Source organism: Balaenoptera acutorostrata, chromosome 9 (assembly GCF_949987535.1).
Source record: "Balaenoptera acutorostrata chromosome 9, mBalAcu1.1, whole genome shotgun sequence".
NCBI lineage: Eukaryota > Metazoa > Chordata > Mammalia > Artiodactyla > Balaenopteridae > Balaenoptera > Balaenoptera acutorostrata.
This window is the reverse complement of record NC_080072.1, coordinates 37,682,465-37,709,140: the sequence shown is the minus strand read 5'-3', so window position 1 is coordinate 37,709,140 and position 26,676 is coordinate 37,682,465. Positions and strand designations below refer to the sequence as shown.

General features: G+C 42.4%; 1 protein-coding gene across 3 annotated transcripts; it reads left to right on the top strand.

Moving 5' to 3' along the window:
• Nucleotides 1–223: 223 nt before the first annotated feature.
• HTATIP2 (HIV-1 Tat interactive protein 2) lies at nt 224–25,699 on the top strand. 3 transcript variants are annotated; one of them, XM_057553640.1, is made up of 6 exons: nt 224–421; nt 833–947; nt 2,740–2,847; nt 21,905–22,042; nt 24,163–24,224; nt 24,905–25,699. In XM_057553640.1, exons 1-6 carry the CDS (start codon nt 318–320, stop codon nt 25,128–25,130), a joined length of 753 nt encoding a protein of 250 aa, XP_057409623.1. In that variant the 5' UTR covers nt 224–317; the 3' UTR covers nt 25,131–25,699. The 3 variants fall into 3 exon arrangements, with proteins under 3 accessions (XP_057409623.1, XP_007174880.1, XP_057409624.1); XM_007174818.2 differs by having other exon boundaries at nt 225–421; nt 752–947; XM_057553641.1 differs by having other exon boundaries at nt 275–421; nt 690–947.
• The last annotated feature ends 977 nt before the right edge of the window (nt 25,700–26,676 follow it).

The window sequence follows — 26,676 nt, the reverse complement described above, 5'->3', positions numbered from 1 at the left end:
ATGAGGGCGAGCTCAGCCCAGGTGGTGAGGAAGAACGCCGGGGAGAAGGTTCCGGAGATTCCCCATATTTAGGAAGTGGTCTCCGAGCTTCCTACCTAGCTTGGTGCTGCGCACGTGCTCTGGGGCCCCCTCGCCAGCGCCCAGGCACCCTCTGGTCCGCGCGCGGGCCACCCCTCCACATCCCGCCCCTGTGGGCGGGGTGAGCGGCGATATAGGGAAGTCACCCGGAAGACGAAGTCGGGTAGGCGCGGACCGGGGAGGGGCCCCCGCAGAGTCGGGCGAGGGGAGGAAAGCCGCCGGGCTGGAGGGATGGCCGGATGTCCCTGCCCGCAGCCCTGAGCGCGGCGCTGGCGGCGGCGGTGCTGGTGATCGCGCTGATCGTGCTGCAGCCTGAGGACGCGGGGCCGGGGGCCGGCTGCAGGTAAACCCTCCGCGTGGGGGACCAAGCTGGGCTCCGCGCCCCTGCGGGCGGAGGCAGGAGGGGCCGGAGTCGGGTACACCGTGGGGGAACGAGGCCTCCTGGTACCTGGGCGCATTCCCTGTTCCAGCCCCTTCCAAGGTGTGGTTTGGCTCAGGAGCGGGGAACCAATAGGGCGCCCCGCCCTGAGGGTGACTCTGCACTTTCCCCTGCGCCCAGACTGCAGAGAATAACCATATCTTCCTCCAGAACAAATAACCTTTGTTCCCAGGGTAAGCACGGCTGTCCCTTTAAATATCCCGAGACCAGCACCTGTTAATGTTATTTCTGTAGCATGGCTGAGACAGAAGCGCTACGGAAGCTTCGGGAGGACTTCAGGATGCAGAATAAATCCGTCTTTATTTTGGGTGCCAGCGGGGAAACCGGCAGAGTGCTCTTGAAAGAAATCCTGGAGCAGGGCCTGTTTTCCAAAGTCACGCTGATTGGCCGGAGGAAGCTCACCTTCGACGAGGAAGCTTATAAAAACGTGGTGGGTATTTGAGCTGGGTCTCAAAAATGTACCCGCAGTGGTTCCTCAGAGTGAGCATATTTTATGCTGCAAGGCTGAACATTGCCCTGCAATGGCGGCAGGAGGTGTTCAGAGCGTGAGCACGATTGGTCTGTGAGAGGCCTTACTGGAAGCTGGATTGTAGGTCCAGGTGGGCCTCTCCCTCACTGGCAGGCCTTGGACAAAGCCCTTCTCAGTCTCGATCCCCATAAAGTGGGGCCTAAGTGTAAGGGGGTCTAGGGAGACAGAGAAGAGCCATGCTTCCAGGGTCCTTTAAGCTGGCTTCTAGAAAAAAAAAGCCCTGTGACCTTGGGTAATTTTCTCAACCCCATTGTTTGTTTTGTCTACCTGTCCACTACACACTAAAGTTAGCGAATCAGAAATTGCTTTGCAGAGGGGGAAAGGCCTATGGCACTGAGAGGTGGGGTTATTCACCTACAAGAATTTGCCCTGCCTGACTTCTCAGGGCTGCAGGCTTGTGTCTGTTAAGTGGAATAGTCCCTTTTCCTGTCACTTACACTTTTCGTGGTTAACCCACTGATACAGCAGACTTCAGTCCGGTGTTAATCCCCTAAATATTTGAAGCCTGAGCTTGGTGGAGATTCCTTTCCCCTTGTAAATGGAGTTATTTGTGAACTGCAGTAAATTAAACTATAGTGTAATTCTGAGACACCCCCCCCCCCCAACCTGGACCCACAGGTGGAACATTCCAAACAACAAACGGTCTCACAAATAAATGTTCATGACTCCTGCAGGTCCGTGATCAGGTCATTTTGCATATGTCTCTGGTCCCTCAGGACTTTTCTGTTAAAATGGACATCTTTGTTCAGACTTAGGCAGGTTAATATGTGATCTTCATCGTCTGGCTTCACGGGGGTGTGTCAGACACCTCTGGTCATTAGAAACTGAAATCGAGTTCTGTGCTTTGACAGTTGAGTTCTGGTGGCGCCTCTTTTGGTCAGGCACTTTTTGTAAACAGACTTGTCTTCAGCATTGTGTATGGTGCCAAGAAAATGCTTTTGAAAGAGTCGATGGTAGAGAGGGAAAGCAACATTTTATTTAAAGTCCTGAATGATGGGAACTTCCCAAACTTTTCTTTTTTAAGCTTCACAACAGACTTAAGAGGTTAGATGGAGGTTCTTAAATTTCAATGGGCATGAGAATTACCGAGGGTGCTTATTAAAAGTGCAGTTTCTGATTCAGGAGTATTGGTGTGAGACCTAGGAATATGCCTTTTTGTCAAGCGCCTGCTGACTGATTCTAATGCAGTTGGGTCGTGGTGTAGACTGAGGGAAAGATTATCATTCACATTTTACTGCTGAAGAAACTGAGACATATAAGTAACTTGGCCAAAATTATTAACATGCCTAGTAAGTAGCAGACCCAAGACTCAAACCTAGATTTTGAGACTCCAAACACCATTTCCTTCCCCAACATTATACCTCATTAGTATTTCTCCTGGTAGTATACAGACAGGTCTTTTATTTTTCCAGAGAGAAAATTATAATTGAACCTGACTTTAGAGATCTAGATCACACCTAGTCCAATTGTGTGTACTGTGGACGTATAAGTACATTGTTGATTTTTGAATTCAGATTAATTGCTTTTTGGTGGGAGAAAATGAGCTTGCAAAATTTGATGTTAAGTGGGTGGACTCTTTAGTAATGTTCTGTCATTTATTCTTTAAATCTAGAGGGGGTATTTTTGTCTGTTTTTTTGTCTTGTTTTGTTTTAATAACATCAAGTAATATACAGCTATGTCTTTGTTGTCTAGAATCAAGAAGTGGTGGACTTTGAGAAATTGGATGACTACGCTTCTGCCTTTCAAGGTCATGATGTTGGATTCTGTTGCCTGGGTACCACCAGAAAGAAAGCTGGGGCGGTAAGGAAGGAATCTACCCTTTTCCTTTTTCTCTGGTCAGTAATGTCGAAGATTCCATTTTTGCTCCCTCTTTTGCTTTATATTTGCTGCACTTAAGTGTAAATTAGCTCTTATCATTTAAGATTCCATATACTGCCCTACCCTTTGCTATACTTTGAATAGTACTTATAAGTTCATCTTTCCTTCAGCATAATCCTTGAGTTCAGGCCTGCATGCTGGAGATGTCATAAATATTTACATGGTCTTGCCTTTTGCAGATATCGTGGTCACTACTTGCCCTGACTTACGCAAACCATTATGTCTGAGTAAAAGTAACTGGCTCATGCTCTTAGCAGTAAGTTTTTTTGGTTTCTTTATAAATGTCTTAAACTTAAAGCATTCTCTCTCACTTGAGTGATTTGCTTCAACGTGTTTTCATGCCAAGCCTTAAACTTCTGGGCTAGAACATCAGAACAGAGGCACGATTCAGCTAGCCTCCGGTGATGACTCAGCCTCCAAGCGATGATTCAACCCCAATGGTGATTCAGCCTTAACTGACGCAGAACTGTCCTAACACATGTTTTATTCTTTTTTTAATGATGTTCTAAATTGCGTCGGCCTCTGTCTAGAAGTCAAATTTTACTACATAGTTAGAAATCAGAGCTTACTATGTAGATCCTGGGCAAGTGTTAATACGCACATCTTATTTAATTTATACCTTGACTATAGTTTATCCCTTTGACAAAATTTACTTGCTGGAGTTAAACATGTCTATTAAACATGCAGGACCACGATGCTGCCATGGGGGCTTACCATAGGTTTATAAACAGGCCCATGCATCAGAATCATTCCGAGAGCACAGAACTATTGGTTTATACCAACCAAGGAGTTAGGCTCAGATGTATTTCTCCGGGCTTTCTGGTGATCCAAAGAATAATTCTATTTATGCTTTCAGTAGGGACAAATTTCCAAATCTTCTGTAGTTCTACCATGTGCCCGTGGGAACACAGCTGAGTTTTGAGCTCTGTGCTGGGAAGTGTGGATTATCGAGAAGTTTGACTCTCCCGGGAATTGGCACGTTGTTGTCTCTCCTAGGAAGGGTCATTTTCCTGCTGATCAGCTCCTGCAGTCTTTTCTGTCCCAGGGACAGTCACAAGGCATGTGCCCGCTGACAGCATTGAAAAACTTTTGTTCTAGTACACTGCAGGTAACATTGTCTCAAGTGCCAACCTGACTTTGGTGGTGACTCAGCAAAATAAAAACACTACTGCATTGGGCATAGAGCAGTTGATTTTCATGACATAAGGCAAATCTCATAATAGGGCGCTCCAAGGGAAAGTCTAAATTGCTTTGTTGCATCCAAATCACGTAATGCAATTTTAATCAGAGGAGTTGGATGTCTTCCCTATCCAGAATATTTTTTTAGATGGAGTTGGTTCTCCACCCCCCAACTAAATACCTTTTGTTCTCCAAAATCAGTTTGGAAAGATAAAAGTAATTAACGAGTAAGCAAGAGAGAAGACTGGTAAACCAAGTGTAATCTCAGAAATAAGTTAGGGCTTAAATGGTTTAAGAGGATAGTGACAGAAAATAAGCTGACATTTCCTCCAGAAAGTCATTTTTTTTTTTTTAATTTGAAGGTAATTTAGATTAGATGCAGTATGAAGTTTGGATGTTGTGATAACTTCAGGCAGTTTAAAAGAGGTGACAATTCACAAGTGGCTAGGCAATAATAGTTGTTTGGGGCGGGGAGGGTGTGTGGATTTCCAAGCTCACTCCACCTGGTATTCTGGTCAGCAGCGTTCTCTGTAAAAAAAGAGAGCATCAGATGGGTATTGCAAAGCTGGTGGCAAGCCTAGTGTCATTCTGTAGCTGTTTTGTAACTGGAGCAGCCCACATTTTACTTTAGCAACTTCAAGAAATTCAGGGTTTCTGTCTCAGTGTTGAAATCCTGTGAGTAGCCTGCTTATTCCCCTATGACCTTTAGTTTAGTTTCCTGGGGATGGATGTTATAACAAAAAAGCATAATCAATGTGGCTTAAACAACAGACATTTTCTGTCTCACAGTTCCCAAGGCTAGAAGTCTGAGGTAGAGGTGTTGTCAGGATTGGTTCTTTCTGAGGGCTGAGAGGGAAGGATCTTTTCCAGGCTTCTCTCCTTGACTTGTAGATGGCTGCCTTCTCCCTGTGTCTCTTCACATGGTGTTTTTCCTACGTGCCTGTGGCTATGTCCAAATTTCTCCTCATTGTAACAACACTAGTCAAACTGGATTAAGAACCACCCTACTTGGAATGACCTCATCTTAACTAATTACATCTGCAAATAAGGTCACATTCTGAGGTACTGGAGGTTAGGACTACACCACAGGAATTTTGAGGGGGGAACATTGCAACCCATAGAATTCAGTCTACCCAGATTTCTTTTGACACTGGTGCTAGGGATAGGTCTGTTAGCTTTCTTCAGCTGTTTGGAAAACCATTTTCTTTAGCAGTAGCTGGTTAGATGCTAATCTTCTTTCTTTTCACATTCACAAGCCATAGTTGTCTAATGAAAGCAGTGACTTTGTGACTTGGCCCTAATCCAGATCTACTGGATCAGAATCTCTAAGGTTGGAAACCTATTTTTAACATGCTTCCTGGGGGATTCTGATGCAGTCAACCTTTTCTTCTTGTTGGACCTGCTTTCAGGATGCATTAGACAGTATTAGTCCTCTTCACCTGCTGGGTTTCCAGGTACTGTTGTCCCAGATGGCCTTCACCTTGCTTTGGTAAGTAACTTATGTGCTAGTGAAGGTTGAAATACCCTTTGAAAACCAGATCTACATTGGCCATAAGTGAAGAGCAAAACCTCACAGGGGCCAGAGAATGGTGCTTTCCCCTTATTAAGAGAAGGATTTGGTTAGTGAGTTTGAGGGGGTATGATTTAGTTTCACCTTTTCATTTGTCTCCTCACCTGGTAGGCACAGGCTCCAGAAGTCCAGGCTCTTGTAGTCTGTTGAATGGACGATGCCATTAATGTGATGAATGCAGCCATTGTCACACTTATTAGGCATCATTAAAGTCTCATGGCCTCTGATTCAAATGATACACTCTTCTAATCCAGGGGCCTGTAAACTACAGACTGTGGGCCAAATACAGCCTGCCTGTTTTTGAACAGTCCTTGAGCTAAGAATGTTTTTATATTTTTATTTTTTATGTTTATTTTTTTATTTTTTTTTTTTCAAACATCTTTATTGAAGTATAATTGCCTTACAATAGTGTGTTAGCATCTGCTTTATAACAAAGTGAATCTGTTATACATATACAATATGTTCCCATTTCTCTTCCCTCTTGCATCTCCCTCCCTCCCACCCTCCCCATCCCACCCCTCTAGGTGGTCACAAAGCACCGAGCTGATCTCCCTGTGCTATGCGGCTGCTTCCCACTAGCTATCTATTTTACATTTGGTAGTGTATATATGTCCATGACACTCTCTTACCCTGTCACATCTCACCCCACCCCCTCCCCATATCCTCAAGTCCATTCTCTAGTAGCTCTGTGTCTTTACTCCCGTCTTGCCACTAGGTTCTTCATGGCCTCTTTTTTTTTTTTTTCCCTTAGATTCCATATATATGTGTTAGCATACTGTATTTGTTTTTCTCTTTCTGACTTACTTCACTCTGTATGACAGACTCTAACTCCATCCACCTCATTACAAATACCTCCATTTCATTTCTTTTTATGGCTGAGTAATATTCCATTGTATATATGTGCCACATCTTCTTCATCCATTCATCTGTCGATGGACATTTAGGTTGCTTCCATGTCCTGGCTATTGTAAACAGAGCTGCAATGAACATTTTGGTACATGACTCTTTTTGACCTATGGTTTTCTCAGGGTATATGCCCAGTAGTGGGATTGCTGGGTCGTATGGTAGTTCTATTTGTAGTTTTTTAAGGAACCTCCATACTGTTCTCCATAGTGGCTGTATCAATTTACATTCCCACCAACAGTGCAAGAGTGTTCCCTTTCCTCCACACCCTCTCCAGCATTTATTGTTTCTAGATTTTTTGATGATGGCCATTCTGACCGGTGTGAGATGATATCTCATTGTAGTTTTGATTTGCATTTCTCTAATGATTAATGATGTTGAGCATTCTTTCATGTGTCTGTAGGCCATCTGTATATCTTCTTTGGAGAAATGTCTATTTAGATCTTCTGCCCATTTTTGGATTGGGTTGTTCGTTTTTTTGTTATTGAGCTGCATGAGCTGCTTGTAAATCTTGGAGATTAATCCTTTGTCAGTTGCTTCATTTGCAAATATTTTCTCCCATTCTGAGGGTTGTCTTTTGGTCTTGTTTATGGTTTCCTTTGCTGTGCAAAAGCTTTTCAGTTTCATTAGGTCCCATTTGTTTATTTGTGTACTTATTTCCATTTCTCTGGGAGCTGGGTCAAAAAGAATCTTGCTGTGATGTATGTCATAGAGTGTTCTGCCTATGTTTTCCTCTAAGAGTTTGATAGTGTCTGCCCTTACACTTAGGTCTTTAATCCATTTTGAGTTTATTTTTGTGCATGGTGTCAGGGAGTGTTCTAATTTCATACTTTTACATGTTCCTGTCCAATTTTCCCAGCACCACTTATTGAAGAGGCTGTCTTTTCTCCACTGTATATGCTTGCCTCCTTTATCAAAGATAAGTTGACCATATGTGTGTGGGTTTATCTCTGGGCTTTCTATCCTGTTCCATTGATCTATATTTCTGTTTTTGTGCCAATACCAAACTGTCTTGATTACTGAAGCTTTGTAATATAGTCTGAAGTCAGGGAGCCTGATTCCCCCAGCTCCATTTTTCGTTCTCAAGATTGCTTTGGCTATTCGGGGTCTTTTGTGTTTCCATACAAATTGTGAAATTTTTTGTTCTAGTTCTGTGAAAAATGCCAGTGGTAGTTTGATAGGGATTGCATTGAATCTGTAGATTGCTTTGGGTAGTAGAGACATTTTCACAATGTTGATTCTTCCAATCCAGGAACATGGTATATCTCTCCATCTATTTGTATCATCTTTAATTTCTTTCATCAGTGTCTTATAATTTTCTGCATACAGGTCTTTTGTCTCCTTAGGTAGGTTTATTCCTAGATATTTTATTCTTTTTGTTGCAATGGTAAATGGGAGTGTTTTCTTAATTTCACTTTCAGATTTTTCGTCATTAGTGTATAGAAATGCAAGAGATTTCTGTGCATTAATTTTGTATCCTGCTACTTTACCAAATTCATTGATTAGCTCTAGGAGTTTTCTGGTAGCATCTTTAGGATTCTCTATGTATAGTATCATGTCATCTGCAAATAGTGACAGCTTTACTTCTTCTTTTCCGATTTGGATTCCTTTTATTTCTTTGTCTTCTCTGATTGCTGTGGCTAGGACTTCCAGAACTATGTTGAATAATAGTGGTGAGAGTGGGCAACCTTGTCTTGTTCCTGATCTTAGTGGAAATGGTTTCAGTTTTTCACCATTGAGGACAACGTTGGCTGTGGGTTTGTCATATATGGCCTTTATTATGTTGAGGAAAGTTCCCTCTATGCCTACTTTCTGCAGGGCTTTTATCATAAATGGGTGTTGAATTTTGTCAAAAGCTTTCTCTGCATCTATTGAGATGATCATATGGTTTTTCTCCTTCAATTTGTTAATATGGTGTATCACATTGATTGATTTGCGTATATTGAAGAATCCTTGCATTCCTGGGATAAACCCCACTTGATCATGGTGTATGATCCTTTTAATGTGCTGTTGGATTCTGTTTGCTAGTATTTTGTTGAGGATTTTTGCATCTATGTTCATCAGTGATATTGGCCTGTAGTTTTCTTTCTTTGTGACATCTTTGTCTGGTTTTGGTATCAGGGTGATGGTGGCCTCGTAGAATGAGTTTGGGAGTGTTCCTCCCTCTGCAATATTTTGGAAGAGTTTGAGAAGGATAGGTGTTAGCTCTTCTCTAAATGTTTGATAGAATTCGCCTGTGAAGCCATCTGGTCCTGGGCTTTTGTTTGTTGGAAGGTTTTTAATCACAGTTTCAATTTCAGTGCTTGTGATTGGTCTGTTCATATTTTCTATTTCTTCCTGGTTCAGTCTCGGCAGTTTGTGCATTTCTAAGAATCTGTCCATTTCTTCCAGGTTGTCCATTTTATTGGCATATAGTTGCTTGTAGTAATCTCTCATGATCTTTTGTATTTCTGCAGTGTCAGTGGTTACTTCTCCTTTTTCATTTCTAATTCTATTGATCTGAGTCTTCTCCCTTTTTCTCTTGATGAGTCTGGCTAATGGTTTATCAATTTTGTTTATCTTCTCAAAGAACCAGCTTTTAGTTTCATTGATTTTTGCTATTGTTTCCTTCATTTCTTTTTCATTTATTTCTGACCTGATCTTTATAATTTCTTTCCTTCTGCTGGCTTTGGGGTTTTTTTGTTCTTCTTTCTCTAATTGCTTTAGGTGCAAGGTTAGGTTGTTTATTCGAGATGTTTCCTGTTTCTTGAGGTAGGCTTGTATTGCTATAAACTTCCCTCTTAGCACTGCTTTTGCTGTGTCCCATAGGTTTTGGGTCGTCGTGTCTCCACTGTCATTTGTTTCTAGGTATTTTTTGATTTCCCCTTTGATTTCTTCAGTAATCACTTCGTTATTAAGTAATGTATTGTGTAGCCTCCATGTGTTTGTATTTTTTACAGATCTTTTCCTGTAATTGATATCTAGTCTCATAGCATTGTGGTCGGAAAAGATACTTGATACGATTTCAATTTTCTTAAATTTACCAAGGCTTGATTTGTGACCCAAGATATGATCTATCCTGGAGAATGTTCCATGAGCACTTGAGAAAAATGTGTATTCTGTTGTTTTTGGGTGGAATGTCCTATAAATATCAATTAAGTCCATATTGTTTAATGTATCATTTAAAGCTTGTGTTTCCTTATTTATTTTCATTTTGGATGATCTGTCCATTGGTGAAAGTGGGGTGTTAAAGTCCCCTACTATGATTGTGTTGCTGTCAATTTCCCCTTTCATGGCTGTTAGTATTTGCCTTATGTATTGAGGTGCTCCTATGTTGGGTGCATAAATATTTACAATTGTTATACCTTCCTCTTGGATCGATCCCTTGATCATTATATAGTGTCCTTCTTTGTCTCTTGTAATAGTCTTTATTTTAAAGTCTATTTTGTCTGATATGAGAATTGCTACTCCAGCTTTCTTTTGATTTCCATTTGCATGGAATATCTTTTTCCATCCCCTCACTTTCAGTCTGTATGTGTCCCTAGGTCTGAAGTGGGTCTCTTGTAGACAGCATATGTATGGGTCTTGTTTTTGTATCCATTCAGCCAGCCTGTGTCTTTTGGTGGGAGCATTTAATCCATTTACATTCAAGGTAATTATCGATATGTACGTTCCTATTCCCATTTTCTTAAATGTATTGGGTTTGTTATTGTAGGTGTTTTCCTTCTCTTGTGTTTCTTGCCTAGAGAATTTCCTTTAGCATTTGTTGTAAAGCTGGTTTGGTGGTGCTGAACTCTCTCAGCTTTTGCTTGTCTGTAAAGGTTTTAATTTCTCCATCAAATCTGAATGAGATCCTTGCTGGGTAGAGTAATCTTGGTTGTAGGTTTTTCTCCTTCATGACTTTAAGTATATCCTGCCACTCCCTTCTGGCTTGCAGAGTTTCTGCTGAGAGATCAGATGTTAACCTTATGGGGATTCCCTTGTGTGTTATTTGTTTTTTTTCCCTTGCTGCCTTTAATATGTTTTCCTTATATTTAATTTTTGACAGTTTGATTAATATGTGTCTTGGCGTGTTCCTCCTTGGGTTTATCCTGTATGGGACTCTCTGTGCTTCCAGGACTTGATTAACTATTTCCTTTCCCATATTAGGGAAGTTTTCAACTATAATCTCTTCAAAAATTTTCTCAGTCCCTTTCTTTTTCTCTTCTTCTTCTGGTACCCCTGTAATTCGAATGTTGGCACGTTTAATGTTGTCCCAGAGGTCCCTGAGACTGTCCTCAGTTCTTTTCATTCTTTTTTCTTTATCCTGCTCTGTAGTAGTTATTTCCACCATTTTATCTTCCAGGTCACTTATCCTTTCTTCTGCCTCAGTTATTCTACTATTGATCCCATCTAGAGTATTTTTAATTTCATTTATTGTGTTTTTCATCATTGCTTGGTTCCTCTTTAGTTCTTCTACATCCTTGTTAAATGTTTCTTGCATTTTGTCTATTCTATTTCCAAGATTTTGGATCATCCTTACTATCATTATTCTGAATTCTTTTTCAGGTAGACTACCTATTTCCTCTTCATTTGTTAAGTCCAGTGTGTTTTGAGCCTGCTCCTTCATCTGCTGTGTGTTTTTCTGTCGTCTCATTTTGCCTATCTTACTGTGTTTGGGGTCTCCTTTTCACAGGCTGCAGGTTCGTAGTTCCCGTTGTTTTTGGTATCTGTCCCCAGCGGCTAAGGTTGGTTCAGTGGGTTGTGTAGGCTTCCTGGTGGAGGGAACTAGTGCCTGAGTTCTGGTGGATGAGGCTAGATCTTGTCTTTCTGGTGGGCACGTCCACGTCTGGTGGTGTATTTTGTGGTGTCTGTGGCCTTATTATGATTTTAGGCAGCCTCTCTGCTAATGGATGGGGTTGTGTTCCTGTCTAGCTAGTTGTTTGGCATAGGGTGTCCAGCACTGTAGCTTGCTGGTCGTTGAGTGAAGCTGGCTCTTGATGTTGAGATGGAGATCTCTGGGAGATTTTTGCCGTTTGGTATTACGTGGAGCTGGGAGGTCTCTTGTGGACCAGTGTTCTGAAGTTGGCTCTCCCACCTCAGAGGCACGGCCCTGATGCCTGGCTGGAGCACCAAGAGCCTTTCGTCCACACGGCTCAGAGTAAAAGGGAGAAAAAATAGAAAGAAAGAAAGAAAGAGGCTATAATATAGTGAAGTAAAATAAAGCTATTGTAAAGCAAAGCTATACAGACAAAATCTCACCCAGAAGCATATACATATACACTCACTAAAAAAAGGAAAAGGGGAAAAATTAATATCTCCTGCTCCCAGAGTCCACCTCCTGAATTTGGGATGATTCGTTGTCTATTCAGGTATTCCACAGATGCAGGTACATCAAGTTGTCTGTGGAGCTTTAATCCGCTGCTCCCGAGGCTGCTGGGAGAGATTTCCCCTTCTCTTCCCTGTTCGCACAGCTCCTGGGGTTCAGCTTTGGATTTGGACCCGCCTCTGCGTGTAGGTCGCCTGAGGGCGTCTGTTCCCCGCCCAGACAGGACGGGGTTAAAGGAGCAGCTGCTTCGGGGGCTCTGGCTCACCCAGGCCGCGGGGAGGGAGGGGTACAGAGGAGGCGGGGCGAGCCTGCGGCGTCAGAGGCCGGCGTGACGTTGCACCAGCCTGAGGCGCGCAGTGCGTTCTCCCGGGGATGTTGTCCCCGGATCCCGGGACCCTGGCAGTGGCGGGCTGCACAGGCTCCCGGGAGGGTTGGTGTGGAGAGTGACCTGTGCTCGCACACAGGCTTTTTGGAGGCGGCAGCAGCAGCCCCAGCGTCTCACGCCTGTCTCTGGGGTCCGCGCTGATCGTCGTGGCTCGCGCCCTTCTCTGGAGTTCGTTTAGGCGGCGCTCTGAATCCCCTCTCCTTGCCCGCCGCGAATCAAAGAGGCAAGAAAAAGTCTCTTGCCTCTTCGGCAGCTGCAGACTTTTTCCCGGACTTCTTCCGGGCTAGCTGTGGTGCGCCAACCCCTTCAGGCTGTGTTCACGCCGCCAGCCCCAGTCCTCTCCCTGCGATCCAACCGAAGCTGAGCCTCAGCTCCCAGCCCCGCCCGCCCCGGCGGGGGAGCAGACAAGCCTCTCGGGCTGGTGAGCGCCGCTCGGCGCCGAGCCTCTGTGCGGGAGTCTCTCCGATTTTCCCTCTGCGCCCCTGTTGCTGTGGGATCCGCGCTGATAGCCGCGGCTCGCGCCCTTCTCTGGAGTTCGTTTAGGCGGCGCTCTGAATCCCCTCTCCTTGCCCGCCGCGAAACAAAGAGGCAAGAAAAAGTCTCTTGCCTCTTCGGCAGCTGCAGACTTTTTCCCCAGACTCCCTCCCGGCTAGCTGTGGTGCGCTAACCCCTTCAGGCTGTGTTCACGCTGCCAGCCCCAGTCCTCTCCCTGCGATCCGACTGAAGCCGAGCCTCAGCTCCCAGCCCCGCCCGCCCCAGCGGCTAAGCAGACAAGCCTCTCGGGCTGGTGAGTGCTGCTCGGCGCCGAGCCTCTGTGCGGGAGTCTCTCCGCTTTGCCCTCCGCACCTCTGTGGCTGCGCTCTCCTCCGTGGCTCTGAAGCTTCCCCCCTCCGCCCCCCGCAGTCTCCGCCCGCGAAGGGGCTTCCTAGTGCGTGGAAACCTTTCCTCCTTCACAGCTCCCTCCCACTGGTGCAGGTGCCGTCCCTATTCTTTTGTCTCTGTTATTTCTTTTTTCTTTTGCCCTACCCAAGTACGGGGGGAGTTTCTTGCCTTTTTGGAGGTCGGACGTTTTCTGCCAGCGTTCAGTGGGTGTTCTGTAGGAGCAGTTCCACGTGTAGGTGTATTTCTACTGTATCTGTGGGAAGGAATGTGATCTCCTAGTCTTACTCTTCCGCCATCTTCTCTCCCCCCTATGTTTATTTTTTTAAAGTTCTTTTTCTTTTGAATTTTTGAATTTTATTTTATTTATTTTTTTATACAGCAGGTTCTTATTAGTTGTCTATTTTAGACATATTAGTGTATATATCAATTGCAATTTCCCAATCCATCCCACCACCACCCCACACACACTTTCCCCCCTTGGTGTCCATACGTTTGTTCTCTACATCTGTGTCTCTATTTCTGCCCTGCAAAAAGGTTCATCTGTACTATTTTTCTAGGTTCCACATATATGCGTTAATATACAATATTTGTTTTTCTCTTTCTGACTTACTTCACTCTGTATGACAGTCTCTAGATCCATCCATGTCTCTACAAATAACCCAATTTCTTTCCTTTTTATGGCTGAGTAATATTCCATTGTATATATGTACCATATCTTCTTTATCCATTCGTCTGTTGATGGGCATTTAGGTTGCTTCCATGTCCTGGCTATTGTAAATAGTGCTACAATGAACATTGGGGTGCGTGTGTCTTTTTTTTTTTCCACTTTAAAGTTTTTATTTTTATTTTTAACATCTTTATTGGCGTATAATTGCTCTACAATGGTGTGTTAGTTTCTGCTTTATAACAAAGTGAATCAGCTATACATATACATATATCCCCATATCTCCTCCCTCTTGCATCTCCCTCCCACCCTCCCTATCCCACCCCTCTAGGTGGTCACAAAGCACTGAGCTGATTTCCCTGTGCTATGTGGCTGCTTCCCACTAGCTATCTGTTTTACATTTCGTAGTGTATATATGTCCATGCCACTCTCTCACTTCATCCCAACTTACCCTTCCCCCTCCCCATGTCCTCAAGTCCATTCTCTACATCTGTGTCTTTATTCCTGTCCTGCCCCTAGGTTCTTCAGAACTTTTTATTTTTTTATTTTTTTTATTTTCAGAACTGTTTTTTTTTTTAGATTCCATATATATGTGTTAGCATACAGTATTTGTTTTTCTCTTTCTGACTTACTTCACTCTGAAGGACAGACTTTAGGTCCATCCACCTCACTACAAATAACTCAATTTCGTTTCTTTTTATGGCTGAGTAATATTCCATTGTATGTATGTGCCACATCTTCTTTATCCATTCATCTGTTGATGGACACTTAGGTTGCTTCCATGTCCTGGGTATTGTAAATAGAGCTGCAATGAACATTGTGGTACATGACTCTTTTCGAATTACGGTTTTCTCCGGGTATATGCCCAGTAGTGGATTGCTGGGTCATATGGTAATTCTATTTTTAGTTTTTTTTTTTTTTTTTTAAGGACCCTCCACACTGTTCTCCATAGTGGCTATATCAATTTACCTTCCCACCAACAGTGCAAGAGGGTTCCGTTTTCTCCACACCCTCTCCAGCATTCGTTGTTTGTAGATTTTCTGATGATGCCCATTCTAACTGGTGTGAGGTGATACCTCATTGTAGTTTTGATTTGCATTTCTCTAATAATTAGTGATGTTGAGCAGCTTTTCATGTGCTTCATGGCCATCTGTATGTCTTCTTTGGAGAAATGTCTATTTAGCTCTTCTGCCCATTTTCTCATTGGGTTGTTTGTTTTTTTGATATTGAGCTGCATGAGCTGTTTATATATTTTGGAGATTAATCCTTTGTCCACTGATTCGTTTGCGAATATTTTCTCCCATTCTGAGGGTTGTCTTTTCGTCTTGTTTGTAGTTTCCTTTGCTTTGCAAAATCTTTTAAGTTTCATTAGGTCCCATTTGTTTATTTTTCTTTTTATTTCCATTACTCTAGGAGGTGGATCAAAAAAGATCTTGCTGTGATTTATGTCAAAGAGTGTTCTTCCTATGTTTTTCTCTAAGAGTGTTATTGTGTCCAGTCTTACATTTAGGTCTCTAATCCATTTTGAGTTTATTTTTGTGTTTGGTGTTAGGGAGTGTTCTAATTTCATTCTTTTACATGTAGCTGTCCAGTTTTCCCAGTGCCACTTATTGAAGAGACTGTCTTTTCTCCATTGTGTATCCTTGCCTCCTTTATCATAGATTAGTTGACCATGGGTGCATGGGTTTATCTCTGGGCTTTCTATCCTGTTCCGTTGATCCATATTTCTGTTTTTGTGCCAGTACCATACTCTCTTGATGACTGTAGCTTTGTAGTATAGTCTGAAGTCAGGGAGTCTGATTCCTACAGCTCCGTTTTTCTTTCTCAGACTGCTTTGGCTATTCAGGGTCTTTTGTGTCTCTATACAAATTTTAAGATTTTTTGTTCTAGTTCTGTAAAAAATGCCACTGGTAATTTGATGGGGATTGCATTGAATCTGTTGATTGCTTTGGGTAATATAGTCATCTTCACAGTATTGATTCTTCCAATCCAAGAACATGGTATATTTCTCCATCTGTTTGTGTCATCTTTGATTTCTTTCATCAGTGTCTTACAGTTTTTTGCATACAGGTCTTTTACCTCCTTAGGTAGGTTTATTCCTAGGTATTTTATTCTTTTTGTTGCAATGGTGAACGGGATTGTTTCCTTAATTTCTCCTTCTGATCTTTCGTTGTTAGTGTATAGGAATGCAAGAGATTTCTGTGCATTAATTTTGTATCCTGCTACTCTACAAAATTCATTGATTAGCTCTAGTAGTTTTCTGGTGGCATCTTTAGGATTCTCTATGTATATATCATGCCATCTGCAAACAGTGACAGTTTTACTTCTGCTTTTCCAGTTTGTATTCCTTTTATTTCTTTTTCTTCTCTGATTGCTGTGGCTAGGACTTCCAAAACTATGTTGAATAATAGTGGCAAGAGTGGACATCCTTATCTTGTTCCTGATTTTAGAGGAAATGCTTTCAGTTTTTCACCATTGAGACTGATGTTTGCTGTGGATTTGTTGTATATGGCTTTTATTATGTTGAGGTAGGTTCCCCTCTATGCTCACTTTCTGGAGAGTTTTCATCATAAATGGGTGTTGAATTTTGTCAGAAGCTTTTTTTGCATCTATTGAGATGATCATATGGTTTTTATTCTTCAGTTTGTTAATATGGTGTATCACACTGATTGATTTGCATATATTGTAGACTCCTTGCATCCCTGGGATAAATCCCACTTGATCATGGTGTATGATCCTTTCAATGTGTTGTTGGATTCTGTTGGCTAGTATTTTGTTGAGGATTTTGCATCTATATTCATCAGTGGTAATAAGAATGTTTTTATATTTTTAAATGGTTAAAAATTTTCAGAGAGGACTAATGTGTCATGACACATGAGAATATAAGAAATTCACATTTCAGTATCCATAAATAAAGTTTTATTGGAACATTCTCATTACTTTATATATTATTAGTGGCTACATTTGCACAATGATGGCAGAGCTGTGTAATTGCAATAGAGGCCTGCAAATTTGAAAATATTTACTATCTCACCCTTTATAGGGAAAGTTTGCCAACCCCTGTTGTCACCTATACTATTTTATTTGATGTCTAGGAGGGGGCTTGTGAAGTGGTGAGGCCCCAGATGTTTCGTGAGACCCAGATCATAGCCTCTGTTTGGGTACCAAATGGCTGTGGGACCTTGGGTATGCTGGTTAGCTCCTGTGGGCCCCTGTCTCCTTGTCTGTACCGAGAGGGTGGTGACCACCGAAGCCCCTTTGGCCTGCAGAACTCTCTGACTTTCAAAACACAAAGAAAGGAATGCCCCAAATGGAAAAAAATGTGTGATAACATAGAGATTGACTCAGGAATCCTCTGTATCTGTAAGATTTTATTTTTCTATCCAGAGCTCTTTCTCTAACCAAGATCTTGGTTCCCCCTCTGTATATCAAATATAGACGTGCCCTCCAGGACACAAATAAATGGGGTCTCAGGTCATACCATTTGTTGTTTGTCAGTGTCTCTGTTTTCTAGTCTAATTTATAGGGTTGGATTGAAAAGGGAGTGAAGGAGAAAGAATCTGAAGCAGAAATATGGCCAAGTGGGACCCTTGGCGGAATGAAATCCTCCCTTCTTGGAAAAGGGTCTTCTTGACCTTGACTCATTCCTGCCTGCTTGCGTGTCAGTGCTGAAATACCTTGTCAGGATGAGTTGTTCTTAAGCCATGGTGTTCCCAGTTTGCAGGCATTGGTAAAGAATATTAGAAGGAATACTTAGTAGCTTTGGATTTTCCGAAGACTTAAAATAAAGAGTAATTAGAGAATTTGTCTCCCTAGATGTTTGTAGAGCCCATGAAGATATCTCTGCTGTGTCATTTCAGTATATTGTGTTTATTTTTTCGAGCAGGTGCTGGGAAAGGAAATTTATAGTGGGAATTTATTTAATCATTTCCTTTTTCTAGAAGGACTCTGATTCCTGTCTTAGAGTAAAACACACCAACTGTGGAATCATAAAGACACAAAGACGTAATGGACTTAATGCTCTCAGAAGAGACATCTTTTTTTCTGCCATATGGTTGGGGAAACTAAATATGGTTTTTCTGAAAATTGTGTTTCTGGGATATGGAGTAGCTTGTTTTAGTTTGTTTTTCTATTCTTTTATTTGAGCTGCTAGAGAACAAGAAAGGGTTTAATAATAAGATCTTAAAGATAGCTCCCTTCTATCTGTAAAGGGAGTCTTCCTCACTCCAGAGAAAATCAGTGTGTGTCGGTATCTCTGAGTCAGTGTCCGGGATCCGCGTTTAAGTTTGGTTTCTGAGTCCTTGAAAGCCGTTGACCCCTTTGCTTTTGAGTTTCATTCACCAGCTAAAAGGCCACGCATCACGGTGGGGGAAGTGAAATTCAAAGTTTGTGGGCTTGGAATGATGCGTATTTATAATCAGCTTGAGGGCTCAGAGGATTTGTGAAATCGTTTTGGATTAACAGCCATTGATTGCTAATAAAACAGTATTGAGCTTTGTCCAGAGAACAGCGGTGGAGAAAGGTATGGGCACCTTGTCGACAGGACCCATTGAGCAGGGATGATGGGCTAAGTGTGAGGGTCTCTGCAGCAGCGTGGGTGCTCGTCCTGCATGGAACCGTTGTCAGTCCTTCGCCAGGCGGGTGAAAGGAGGGACGCCAGAGGCTGATGGCTGGGGTGGTATTGATGTGCCTTAGCTGACTAATCAGATTGAAAAAGTCCCATGGTATTTATGTCACTTTAATTTTCATCAAACAATTGGAGACGGCAGGACTCTATTAAGGAGAGGTTGATCCAGAACTAAAGCCAGATAAATTGGGGTCTCAGTTTAATCAAATTATCCCTTTACTGGCCCTGGATTAAGTGAGAGGGACAGCGTCGGTCTAGAGCCTTGTGATTGGCTGAAGCTTTCCCGTATTTTTAAAGACGCTGATGAAAGAAGAAACATTTTAACAGAGACAACTCTAATAATCCTTCCAAGAAATAGTGCTAAACCAGCAGCAGCAACAGAAAGGAATTTACTTCACTAGTCAACGATGTAATTTTATTGGGAATAATGAACGTGTTATCAAAATCAGAGTTCTGGTGAATTGGAGTGAGGGGAAGAAAATAGATGTGGAAGAGAAATAGAGTGTTTTAGAATTTTTTGATGTCGTTTTGGGTTGTTTTTCTTGGCATATTTTGAGCACATGTAAAAATCTCAATCCAGAGAATGGCTCTGAGGAGATCAATCACAGCCCACTCTCAGGATGTGCTGAGTATTAAAACTGGTTTGCTGCACACTGATTTAAGAAAGCAACAACATGAGTTTCAATCAGTGTGTAGGACAGGTCGCTGAGTCCGTTATTAGGATTGAATGTCAAAGTCTACAACACAAAAGAAGATGGGGATGATTCCCGGCTAAGAGTTAAGTTTATATTACCTAAAAAGAGAAAGAGGAACAACACTGCCCTGCAGGTCGTGGACATAGTTAAAAATGCTCCGTAAGTGATAAGAAGAAAGGACGAGACAGGCTTTTGGGGTAACGGTGGTGCTCTATTTCTGGATCTGGGAGCTGGTTGCAGAAGATGTTTATTAGTTTATGAACAGTTTATAGTCAGCTCTATACTTAGAATATATTTACTTTTCTTTTATGATCTACCTCAATACAAAGTTTGAAAAGTTTGCTTGGGCCCCTTGTTTTAGAATTGAACTCTGTATTAATTTCCTATTGCTGCTGTAACAAATTGCCTCAAATTTAGTGGCTTAAAACAACGTAAGTTTATCATCTTACAGTTTTATAGGTTAGCAATCCGATGTGGATTTTGCTGAGATAAAATCAAGGTGTTGACAGGGCTGATTTCCTTCTGTAGGCTCTAGGGGAGAATCCATTTCTTTACCTTTTCTGGCTTGTAGAGACCACCTGCATATCTTGGTTCATGGTCCCTTCCTCCATCTTTAAGGCCAGCAATGGGGGATCAAGTGCTACTCACGTTGCCTAACTCCAGCCTCCTTTTCTGCTTCCCTTTTCCACTGTAGGGACTCTTGTGATTACAATGGGCCCAGTTGGATACTACAGAATAACCTTTTTCAAAGTCAGCTGATTAGCAGCCTTAATTCCACCTGCAACCTTAATTCCCCTTGGCCATGTAGCCTCTAACACGTTCACAGGTATGGGGATTAGGGCATGGACATCTTTGAGGGGCCATTATTCTGCCTACTACCACAGTTATGAATTAGTTCTGTTACTAGCTGGTGATGGTAAGAAGGAACATGAGTACAGTGGAGAGCACGGCTCAGAGAGTCAGGAATTTGCACTCCGCTCTCAGCTCTCTCACTTATTAGCCGGTAGTTCCTGGATCGCTGGACCTTGTTGTCACATCTCCACAGTGAGGGGGTTAGGCGTGATGTTTCCTAAGGTGCCGTCTATCTATCTTATGAGAGATACATGTCTCCATACAAAATACAACATTTAGGGTCAGTAACTACCAGAGGGCAGATTTTTAATTAAAAAAAAAATCAGTGGGGGGCTTCCCTGGTGGCGCAGTGGTTGAGAATCTGCCTGCCAATGCAGGACAGGCACACGGGTTCGAGCTCTGGTCTGGGAGGATCCCACATGCCCGTGGGCCACAACTGCTGAGCCTGCGCGTCTGGAGCCTATGCTCCGCAACAAGAGAAGCCGCAACAGTGAGAGGCCCGTGCACTGCGATGAAGAGTGGTCCCTGCTTGCCACAACTAGAGAAAGCGCTCGCACAGGAACGAAGACCCAACACAGCCAAAAATAAATAAATAAAAACAAAACAAAACAAAAAACAAAAAAAAATCACTGGGGCAGTAATCCAGTCTTCAGATTTGGAATCCTCATTATATGAAACCTCATTATATAGTTGTGGGTACCCATGAAGTTCAGCTTCAGTAGACTTTAGACTGCTCTTCAGCTGTACCAAGTTTGAGGATGCCAGACTTTGTGGTGGTCCCAAGAAGCTGTTACTACATGGAATTCCCTAGTCTGGGTACAGGCTGGTATCCTTCACTTAGGCTCTGGAAATCAGTCTGTATTCTCTTGTTTGCACCATCCTCTCCCCTCTTCCTTTGATTGCCACTTAGTTCTTTTTTTTTTTTCTAATTGGATTTACCTTCTCTCTGCTTTCGCTGGACTTTTATTCGTTCATTCAAACATTTTTGGAGCACCTGCCATGTGCTGGGCATGTACTGATGATGTGAATTAGCAAAGACCCAACCGCTACCCTCACTGGACTGAGTCTAGACCAGGGGTCTCCAAACACTCTTGACTATATACCTGTCAGTAAAAAAAATTTGCAGATGCACTCCTCACTAACGTGTAAAGTATGTTGTAAAACATACACAAAAATTGGAAATTAAATAGACTTTGTTCTCATAGTGTGTGGGAAGTTTTCTCAGCCACCCTTTGAGACCCTGCTATGTTAGCGTTGACACACAAAAAAATAGAGAAAACAGAGAGAGGGTGGTAAGGTTGTAAAGGATTAAGGACAAAGAAATGTGAGACTAAAAACAGTTTCTCGGGACTTCCATGGTGGTCCAGCGGTTAAGATTCTGCGCTCCCAGTGCCGGGGGCCCGGGTTTGATCCCTGGTCAGGGAACTAGATCCCGCATGCCACAACTAAAGATTCCACATGCCTCAACTAAAGATTCTGCATGCCACAACAAAGATCCTGCACGCCGCGATGAAGATCCCGCACACCACAACTAAAGACCTGGTGCAGCCAAGTTAATAAATGAATAAATATTTAAAAAACAACAACAAAAAACCCCAGTCTCTCAGCCTGATATTACTGTTCCTTTTGCTCCTTGCAGATTTTCTTGGTGTCTGTGTTTCAGTGTCATTGTCCTTGTTTTTTCATTGCAGTCTGGCCTTGCTACTAAAGCTGGTACATCTATCCTGAGCATCATACTGGAGCCATTCCCAGGGTCTAAGCCTGACATTCGTGTTTTTTTGGATGCATTTTATTTGGATCCCCATCCTCGTCCACCCCCTCACCCCCCCCCCCGCCCCCCCACAAGGACTCTTAACCTGCCACCCAAGCTGATAAGTAATCTTTAAGATGAACTCACAGCTTTTTGGAAATAACTCACATCCTTTTCACCCTTAGGAGGGATTTGTTCATGTTGATCGAGATTACGTCCTGAAGTCTGCAGAGCTGGCAAAAGCTGGAGGGTGCAAACATTTCAACTTGCTGTCCTCTAAGGGAGCTGATAAGTCAAGCAATTTTTTGTATCTGCAAGTCAAGGTTTGTGCATGTTTCTATCTTTTGTATACTTTGGAGAACCCTGGCTAATTGGCAATACTAAAAAATATAAAATGCTAAGTAATGCCCAAATGCATTAAATGTATTATATTATGCATTGTTTATAACTACAGGGACTGCTTTTTTGCAGAGATATATTTAGTGAACAGGAGTGATTTGAAAGATAATTTCCAATGTCTTCCCCTCTGTTGATTATCTAATAATCATGAAATGAGATGTTGCAGCCCTGGTCTTGAAGATCAGCCCAGAATCTTAGCATGAGAAGAGACTTTGAGGCAGTGATACTTAAACTTTTCCAGAGTAGATTAAATGTTATTATTGGGTATGGTTCTTGTCCTCAAGGAATTACAATCTCCTTGTTTGGGGGGATCCCCAAAGCCAGCCCCAAGTTTGGGAATGTGCTAGAAGGCCTCCCAGGACTGCCATATAGTTATCTTCACAGCCATGATGTATTACAATGAAAGAATATAAAGCTGAGTCAGTGCAGGGAAAAAGAAGTGCATGGAGTGAGCTCTGGAGGAATCTACGTTCAAGCTTCCAAGGGTCTTCTGCCAGTGGAGTTACACGTGTTTCATTTCTCCAGCAATGAGTATTGCCTACCAGAGAAATTCACCTGAGCTCAGGAGTCCAGGGTTTTGATGGGGGTCAGTCACGTAGACACCCTCAGCCTAAAAAAATTACAGACTTCCAGAAGGAAAGCAAGTGTTCAGCATAAACCACATTGTTTGTACAAATAGTTTAGGCATAGTAAAGTACCCTTATCAGTTAGCTAATGACGGGAACACTCCTAAAATCTGAGTTCCCAGACACAGGCCAAAGGACAACCTGGCAAGCAGACCTTTCTAAGAATAGCAGTTTCAGCCTGGTACTCTTGTACACCTGTTGCTAATAGAGACAAAACACATCTTTGTAAAAAGCCAACTAAGAAATGCACCCTCATAAAAACTTACATATGAATGTTTATAGAAGCATTATTCATCAGAGACAAAGAGTTGAAACAACTCAAATATCCACCAGCTGATGCATGGATGAATAAAATGTGGCATATACCTACAAAATAACATTGATTTAACTATGAAAAGAAATGACATATTATAGCATGGGTGAACGTTGAAAACATTATGCTAAATGAGAGAGGCCAGTCACAAAGGGCCACAACTTACATGACTTAATTTATAGGAAATGTCCAGGGTAGGCATATCTATAGAGACAGAAAGATTAGTGGTTGGCTAGGGCTTGGGGGAGGGGATGGGAGTGAGTGCTAATTGGTACGGGGTTTCTTTTGGGGTGATGAAATACTCTAAATTTAGATTTTGGTGAAGGTGGGACAACTCTTCTGTGAATGTATTAAAAAACATTCATTGAAAAAAGTTTTTTTAATACATTGATTAAAATGTATTTTTTTAATATATTGATTAAAATGTATTACTGCAGATTATACAATGCTGTAGGTTAAGTGCCAAATGAATGGTATGAACAGGCCGAGAAGGAGGAGGCGAGCAGGCTGCTTAGTTCATAGGCCTTTTAAACATCCCTGTGGCCGAGCTTCTCTGGCATTTCTGTTTATAGAGATGCCTGGCGTGAAAATCCATGGATTGTTCAACAAATTTAATTTAAAGCATCGTCTAGACGCTCTGTCTCTTGAAATGTGGTGGGTTTTGTTAGGAAGTGAGTAATACAAGGGAGTCTGTGGTTCTTCTGACCTCCTGAAACTACCTGGAAGCCAAAAAAGGTTAACGTCCCCTGGCCTGCAGCACCGATTCTGGAGTGACGGGCAGTTCTTTTATGGCTGAACTCCTAACATGTCACTCTCTGGATCTGTTTCAGTAGGTCACATGACAGGCTGGACTGACTATGCAGCCATTTACTCATTCGGTGCATCTTTTTTCACTCTCTACTACATATCAGGATTAACTGATCTCTTCCTTAACTTCCCAGACTCTCTGGAATCTAAAAATCTAGGGGAGGATGTTAACTAGTATTGAGACCTGCAGAAGTAGATTGTCTTCAAAACCCCAAGTTATTGTTGTTATTCTCTCTTAAGCATTACAGCAAGTTGGTCTTGATTAAATACTAAAAATGTTTTTTTTTTTTGTTAACAGGGAGAAGTGGAAGCTAGGGTTGAAGAGTTAAAATTTGATCATTACTCCATATTTAGGCCCGGGTAAGTATTCCTACTGCCTAAGAGAACACCACTGTTGGTTATTCCCTAGAAGCTGGTTTTTCATTTGAAGAGGCTGACAAATTTCTAAGATATGAAAGAAGTTGGCTGGAGGGAGATTGCTTCTCTGAAGAACCCACTTTTAGCTTTGAAGGAAAGGGTAGACGGTTGGTGGTGCCAGGTTCAGAATAGTCTGAAATTTTCTTGGTAGCTTTGGCTGCCTTCTTCTTTAAAATCCTCTTCGTGCCCAAATAAAACCATTTATGCACTGTATTAGTGTGTTTGGGCTGCCATAACACTAGCACTGCAGAATGGGAGGCTACAAGTCCAAGGTCAAAGTGCCATCACGGTTAGTGTCGGGTGAGGCCTCCCTTCTGGCTTGTTGATTGATTGCTTCTTCTCTCTGTGTCCTCCTATGGTCTTTCTTCTGTGTGAGTGGAGAGAAAGAGAGAAATATCTGATATCTCTTCCTTTTCTGTAAGGACACCAGTCCCATCCGATTAGGGTCCCATCCTTATGACCTAATTTAACCTTAATTACCTCCCTAGAGGTGTGTCTTCAAATACGATCCCACTGGGCATTAGCGCTTCATGAATTTGGGGGGACACAGTTCAATCCGTGACATCCTGTATGGTCTGAATGCAATTTACCATCTCTTCCTCTGCTCTTCTTTTTCTCTTTAGAGTTCTATTATGTGATAGGCAAGAATTTCGCCCAGGTGAATGGTTGGTTAGGAAGTTCTTTGGCTCCTTACCAGAATCTTGGGCCAGCGGTCACTCTGTGCCAGTGATGACGGTGGTTAGAGCAATGCTGAACAACGCAGTGAGACCAAGTGACAAGAAGATGGAACTGCTGGATAACGAGGCCATCCACGACCTGGGGAAAGCTGATGGCTCTCTCAAGCCGTGACCACACTGGAGAAATGCTTTCTGTTGTCAAACTCAACACCCATCACTTAATCGGTAATTACAGTGTCTAAAAAAAACATGTGCTTTAACTGTGGTTTCACTATTCTCAGTCTCCCAGATCCAATCAAAAAATGATCGTGCTCTGCATCAGCATTTTAGAGCCTGATTGTACATATGCTGACATCACCCGGGGAGCCTTTCAAAAATAGAGATCCAGCAGCTCCCTGGTGGTCTAGTGTCTCGTGTTCGGCGCAGAAATGAGAGGTTCATAGGCCCTACCTCAAACTTTCTCAATCAGAATTTTGGGGGCATGGGCACAGAAATCTGTTGTTTTATTTAAGCTTCTCTTATGGTTCTGATGCCACTGGTGGGGAGGCCAGCTTTGAAAGCTTGTCTGCAGAGTCACAGCAGCAGTGAAAACTTTATGTATCATGCAGATGAGTCCTGAACAAAAATTGTTGACATTTGTGTCTCTGAGTTACCCAGTGCTGACTGCATGTTAATTGTGTAAGTGAACGTTGTGCCTTACTATTTCTTTAGAATATATAATAAAAGTTATTATATAACTGAGCTTATATAATTCATGGGAGGATTAAATAGGAGAATTAAAATAAATGGACAAGTCGTGGGTTCCCTTAGATTGTTAGAAAATGCCCAAGTATCGGTGGTAATATGCAGTATTTTGGCCAATGGGATTATAGAATAGCAGCTAATATATATCAAGTGCTTGTTAATTGCCAGCTTTTACACATGATGTCTGTCCTTTAACCCTCCAAACAATCTTTATAATTCTTACAGGCAGTACTATCATCCCCCTATCTTAGGTGGGGAAACCGAGGCTCACTGTGGTTAAATGCCTTGCCCAAGGGCTTAAAGCTGAAGCCTGAAGCTAGGAAATGGCAGAGCCAGGATTCTAACCCAAGTGAGCCTGAATCCAGAGCTTCTGTTTTTAACTACTCTGCAAGAGCATCCAGTATCTGTATATTTCCAGGAAGTTCCAGTTAATTGTTACTGGATCAGTACATGCCATGGATGAATACAATAGAAATGTTTGGGTTTCTTCATTGGTCTAGGATCCCTCTAACGATTAACTACAAAATGTTCACATAGCCAGTAAATGTATATCTCAAAGTGCTTCACTTTAAAAACTATGGAAAAGGAAAGGAAGAGGCAGAAGGAAGGGTCAAAGTCAAGAGGAACACACTGTTAATTTCCATCATGGAACAAAGGATAGTAGTGAAATTTGTCTTAACTTCTGTGCTGGGGGAAGCAAAGTAATAAATTTCAAGCTTCAGTGGACACCTTTAGTGTGTGTGTGTGTGTGTGTGTGTGTGTGTGTGTGTGTGTGTGTGTGTGTATCTTTAGAAGGGATTGGACATTCCCAATGTCAGTCATCTAGGAAAGAGGCATATTTTAGGATGGGGTGAGGACTTGGAATGTGGGGTTTAGGAAGGAGATGGAAGGAACATCTTCCTCCTGCCAGGTGGGGTTCCTTTGGGGCCGGACTCTGAAGAGCCTGTTTGTTAGGTGATAACAAGCATGGGCTC

Coding starts and splice junctions, on each gene's coding strand:
- HTATIP2 (XM_007174818.2), top strand. CDS start 318: ATGTCCCTGCCCGCAGCCCTGAGCGCGGCGCTGGCGGCGGCGGTGCTG. Junction 2,848..21,904: donor CCAGAAAGAAAGCTGGGGCG/GTAAGGAAGGAA, acceptor TTTCACCCTTAG/GAGGGATTTGTTCATGTTGA. Junction 24,225..24,904: donor TACTCCATATTTAGGCCCGG/GTAAGTATTCCT, acceptor TTTTCTCTTTAG/AGTTCTATTATGTGATAGGC.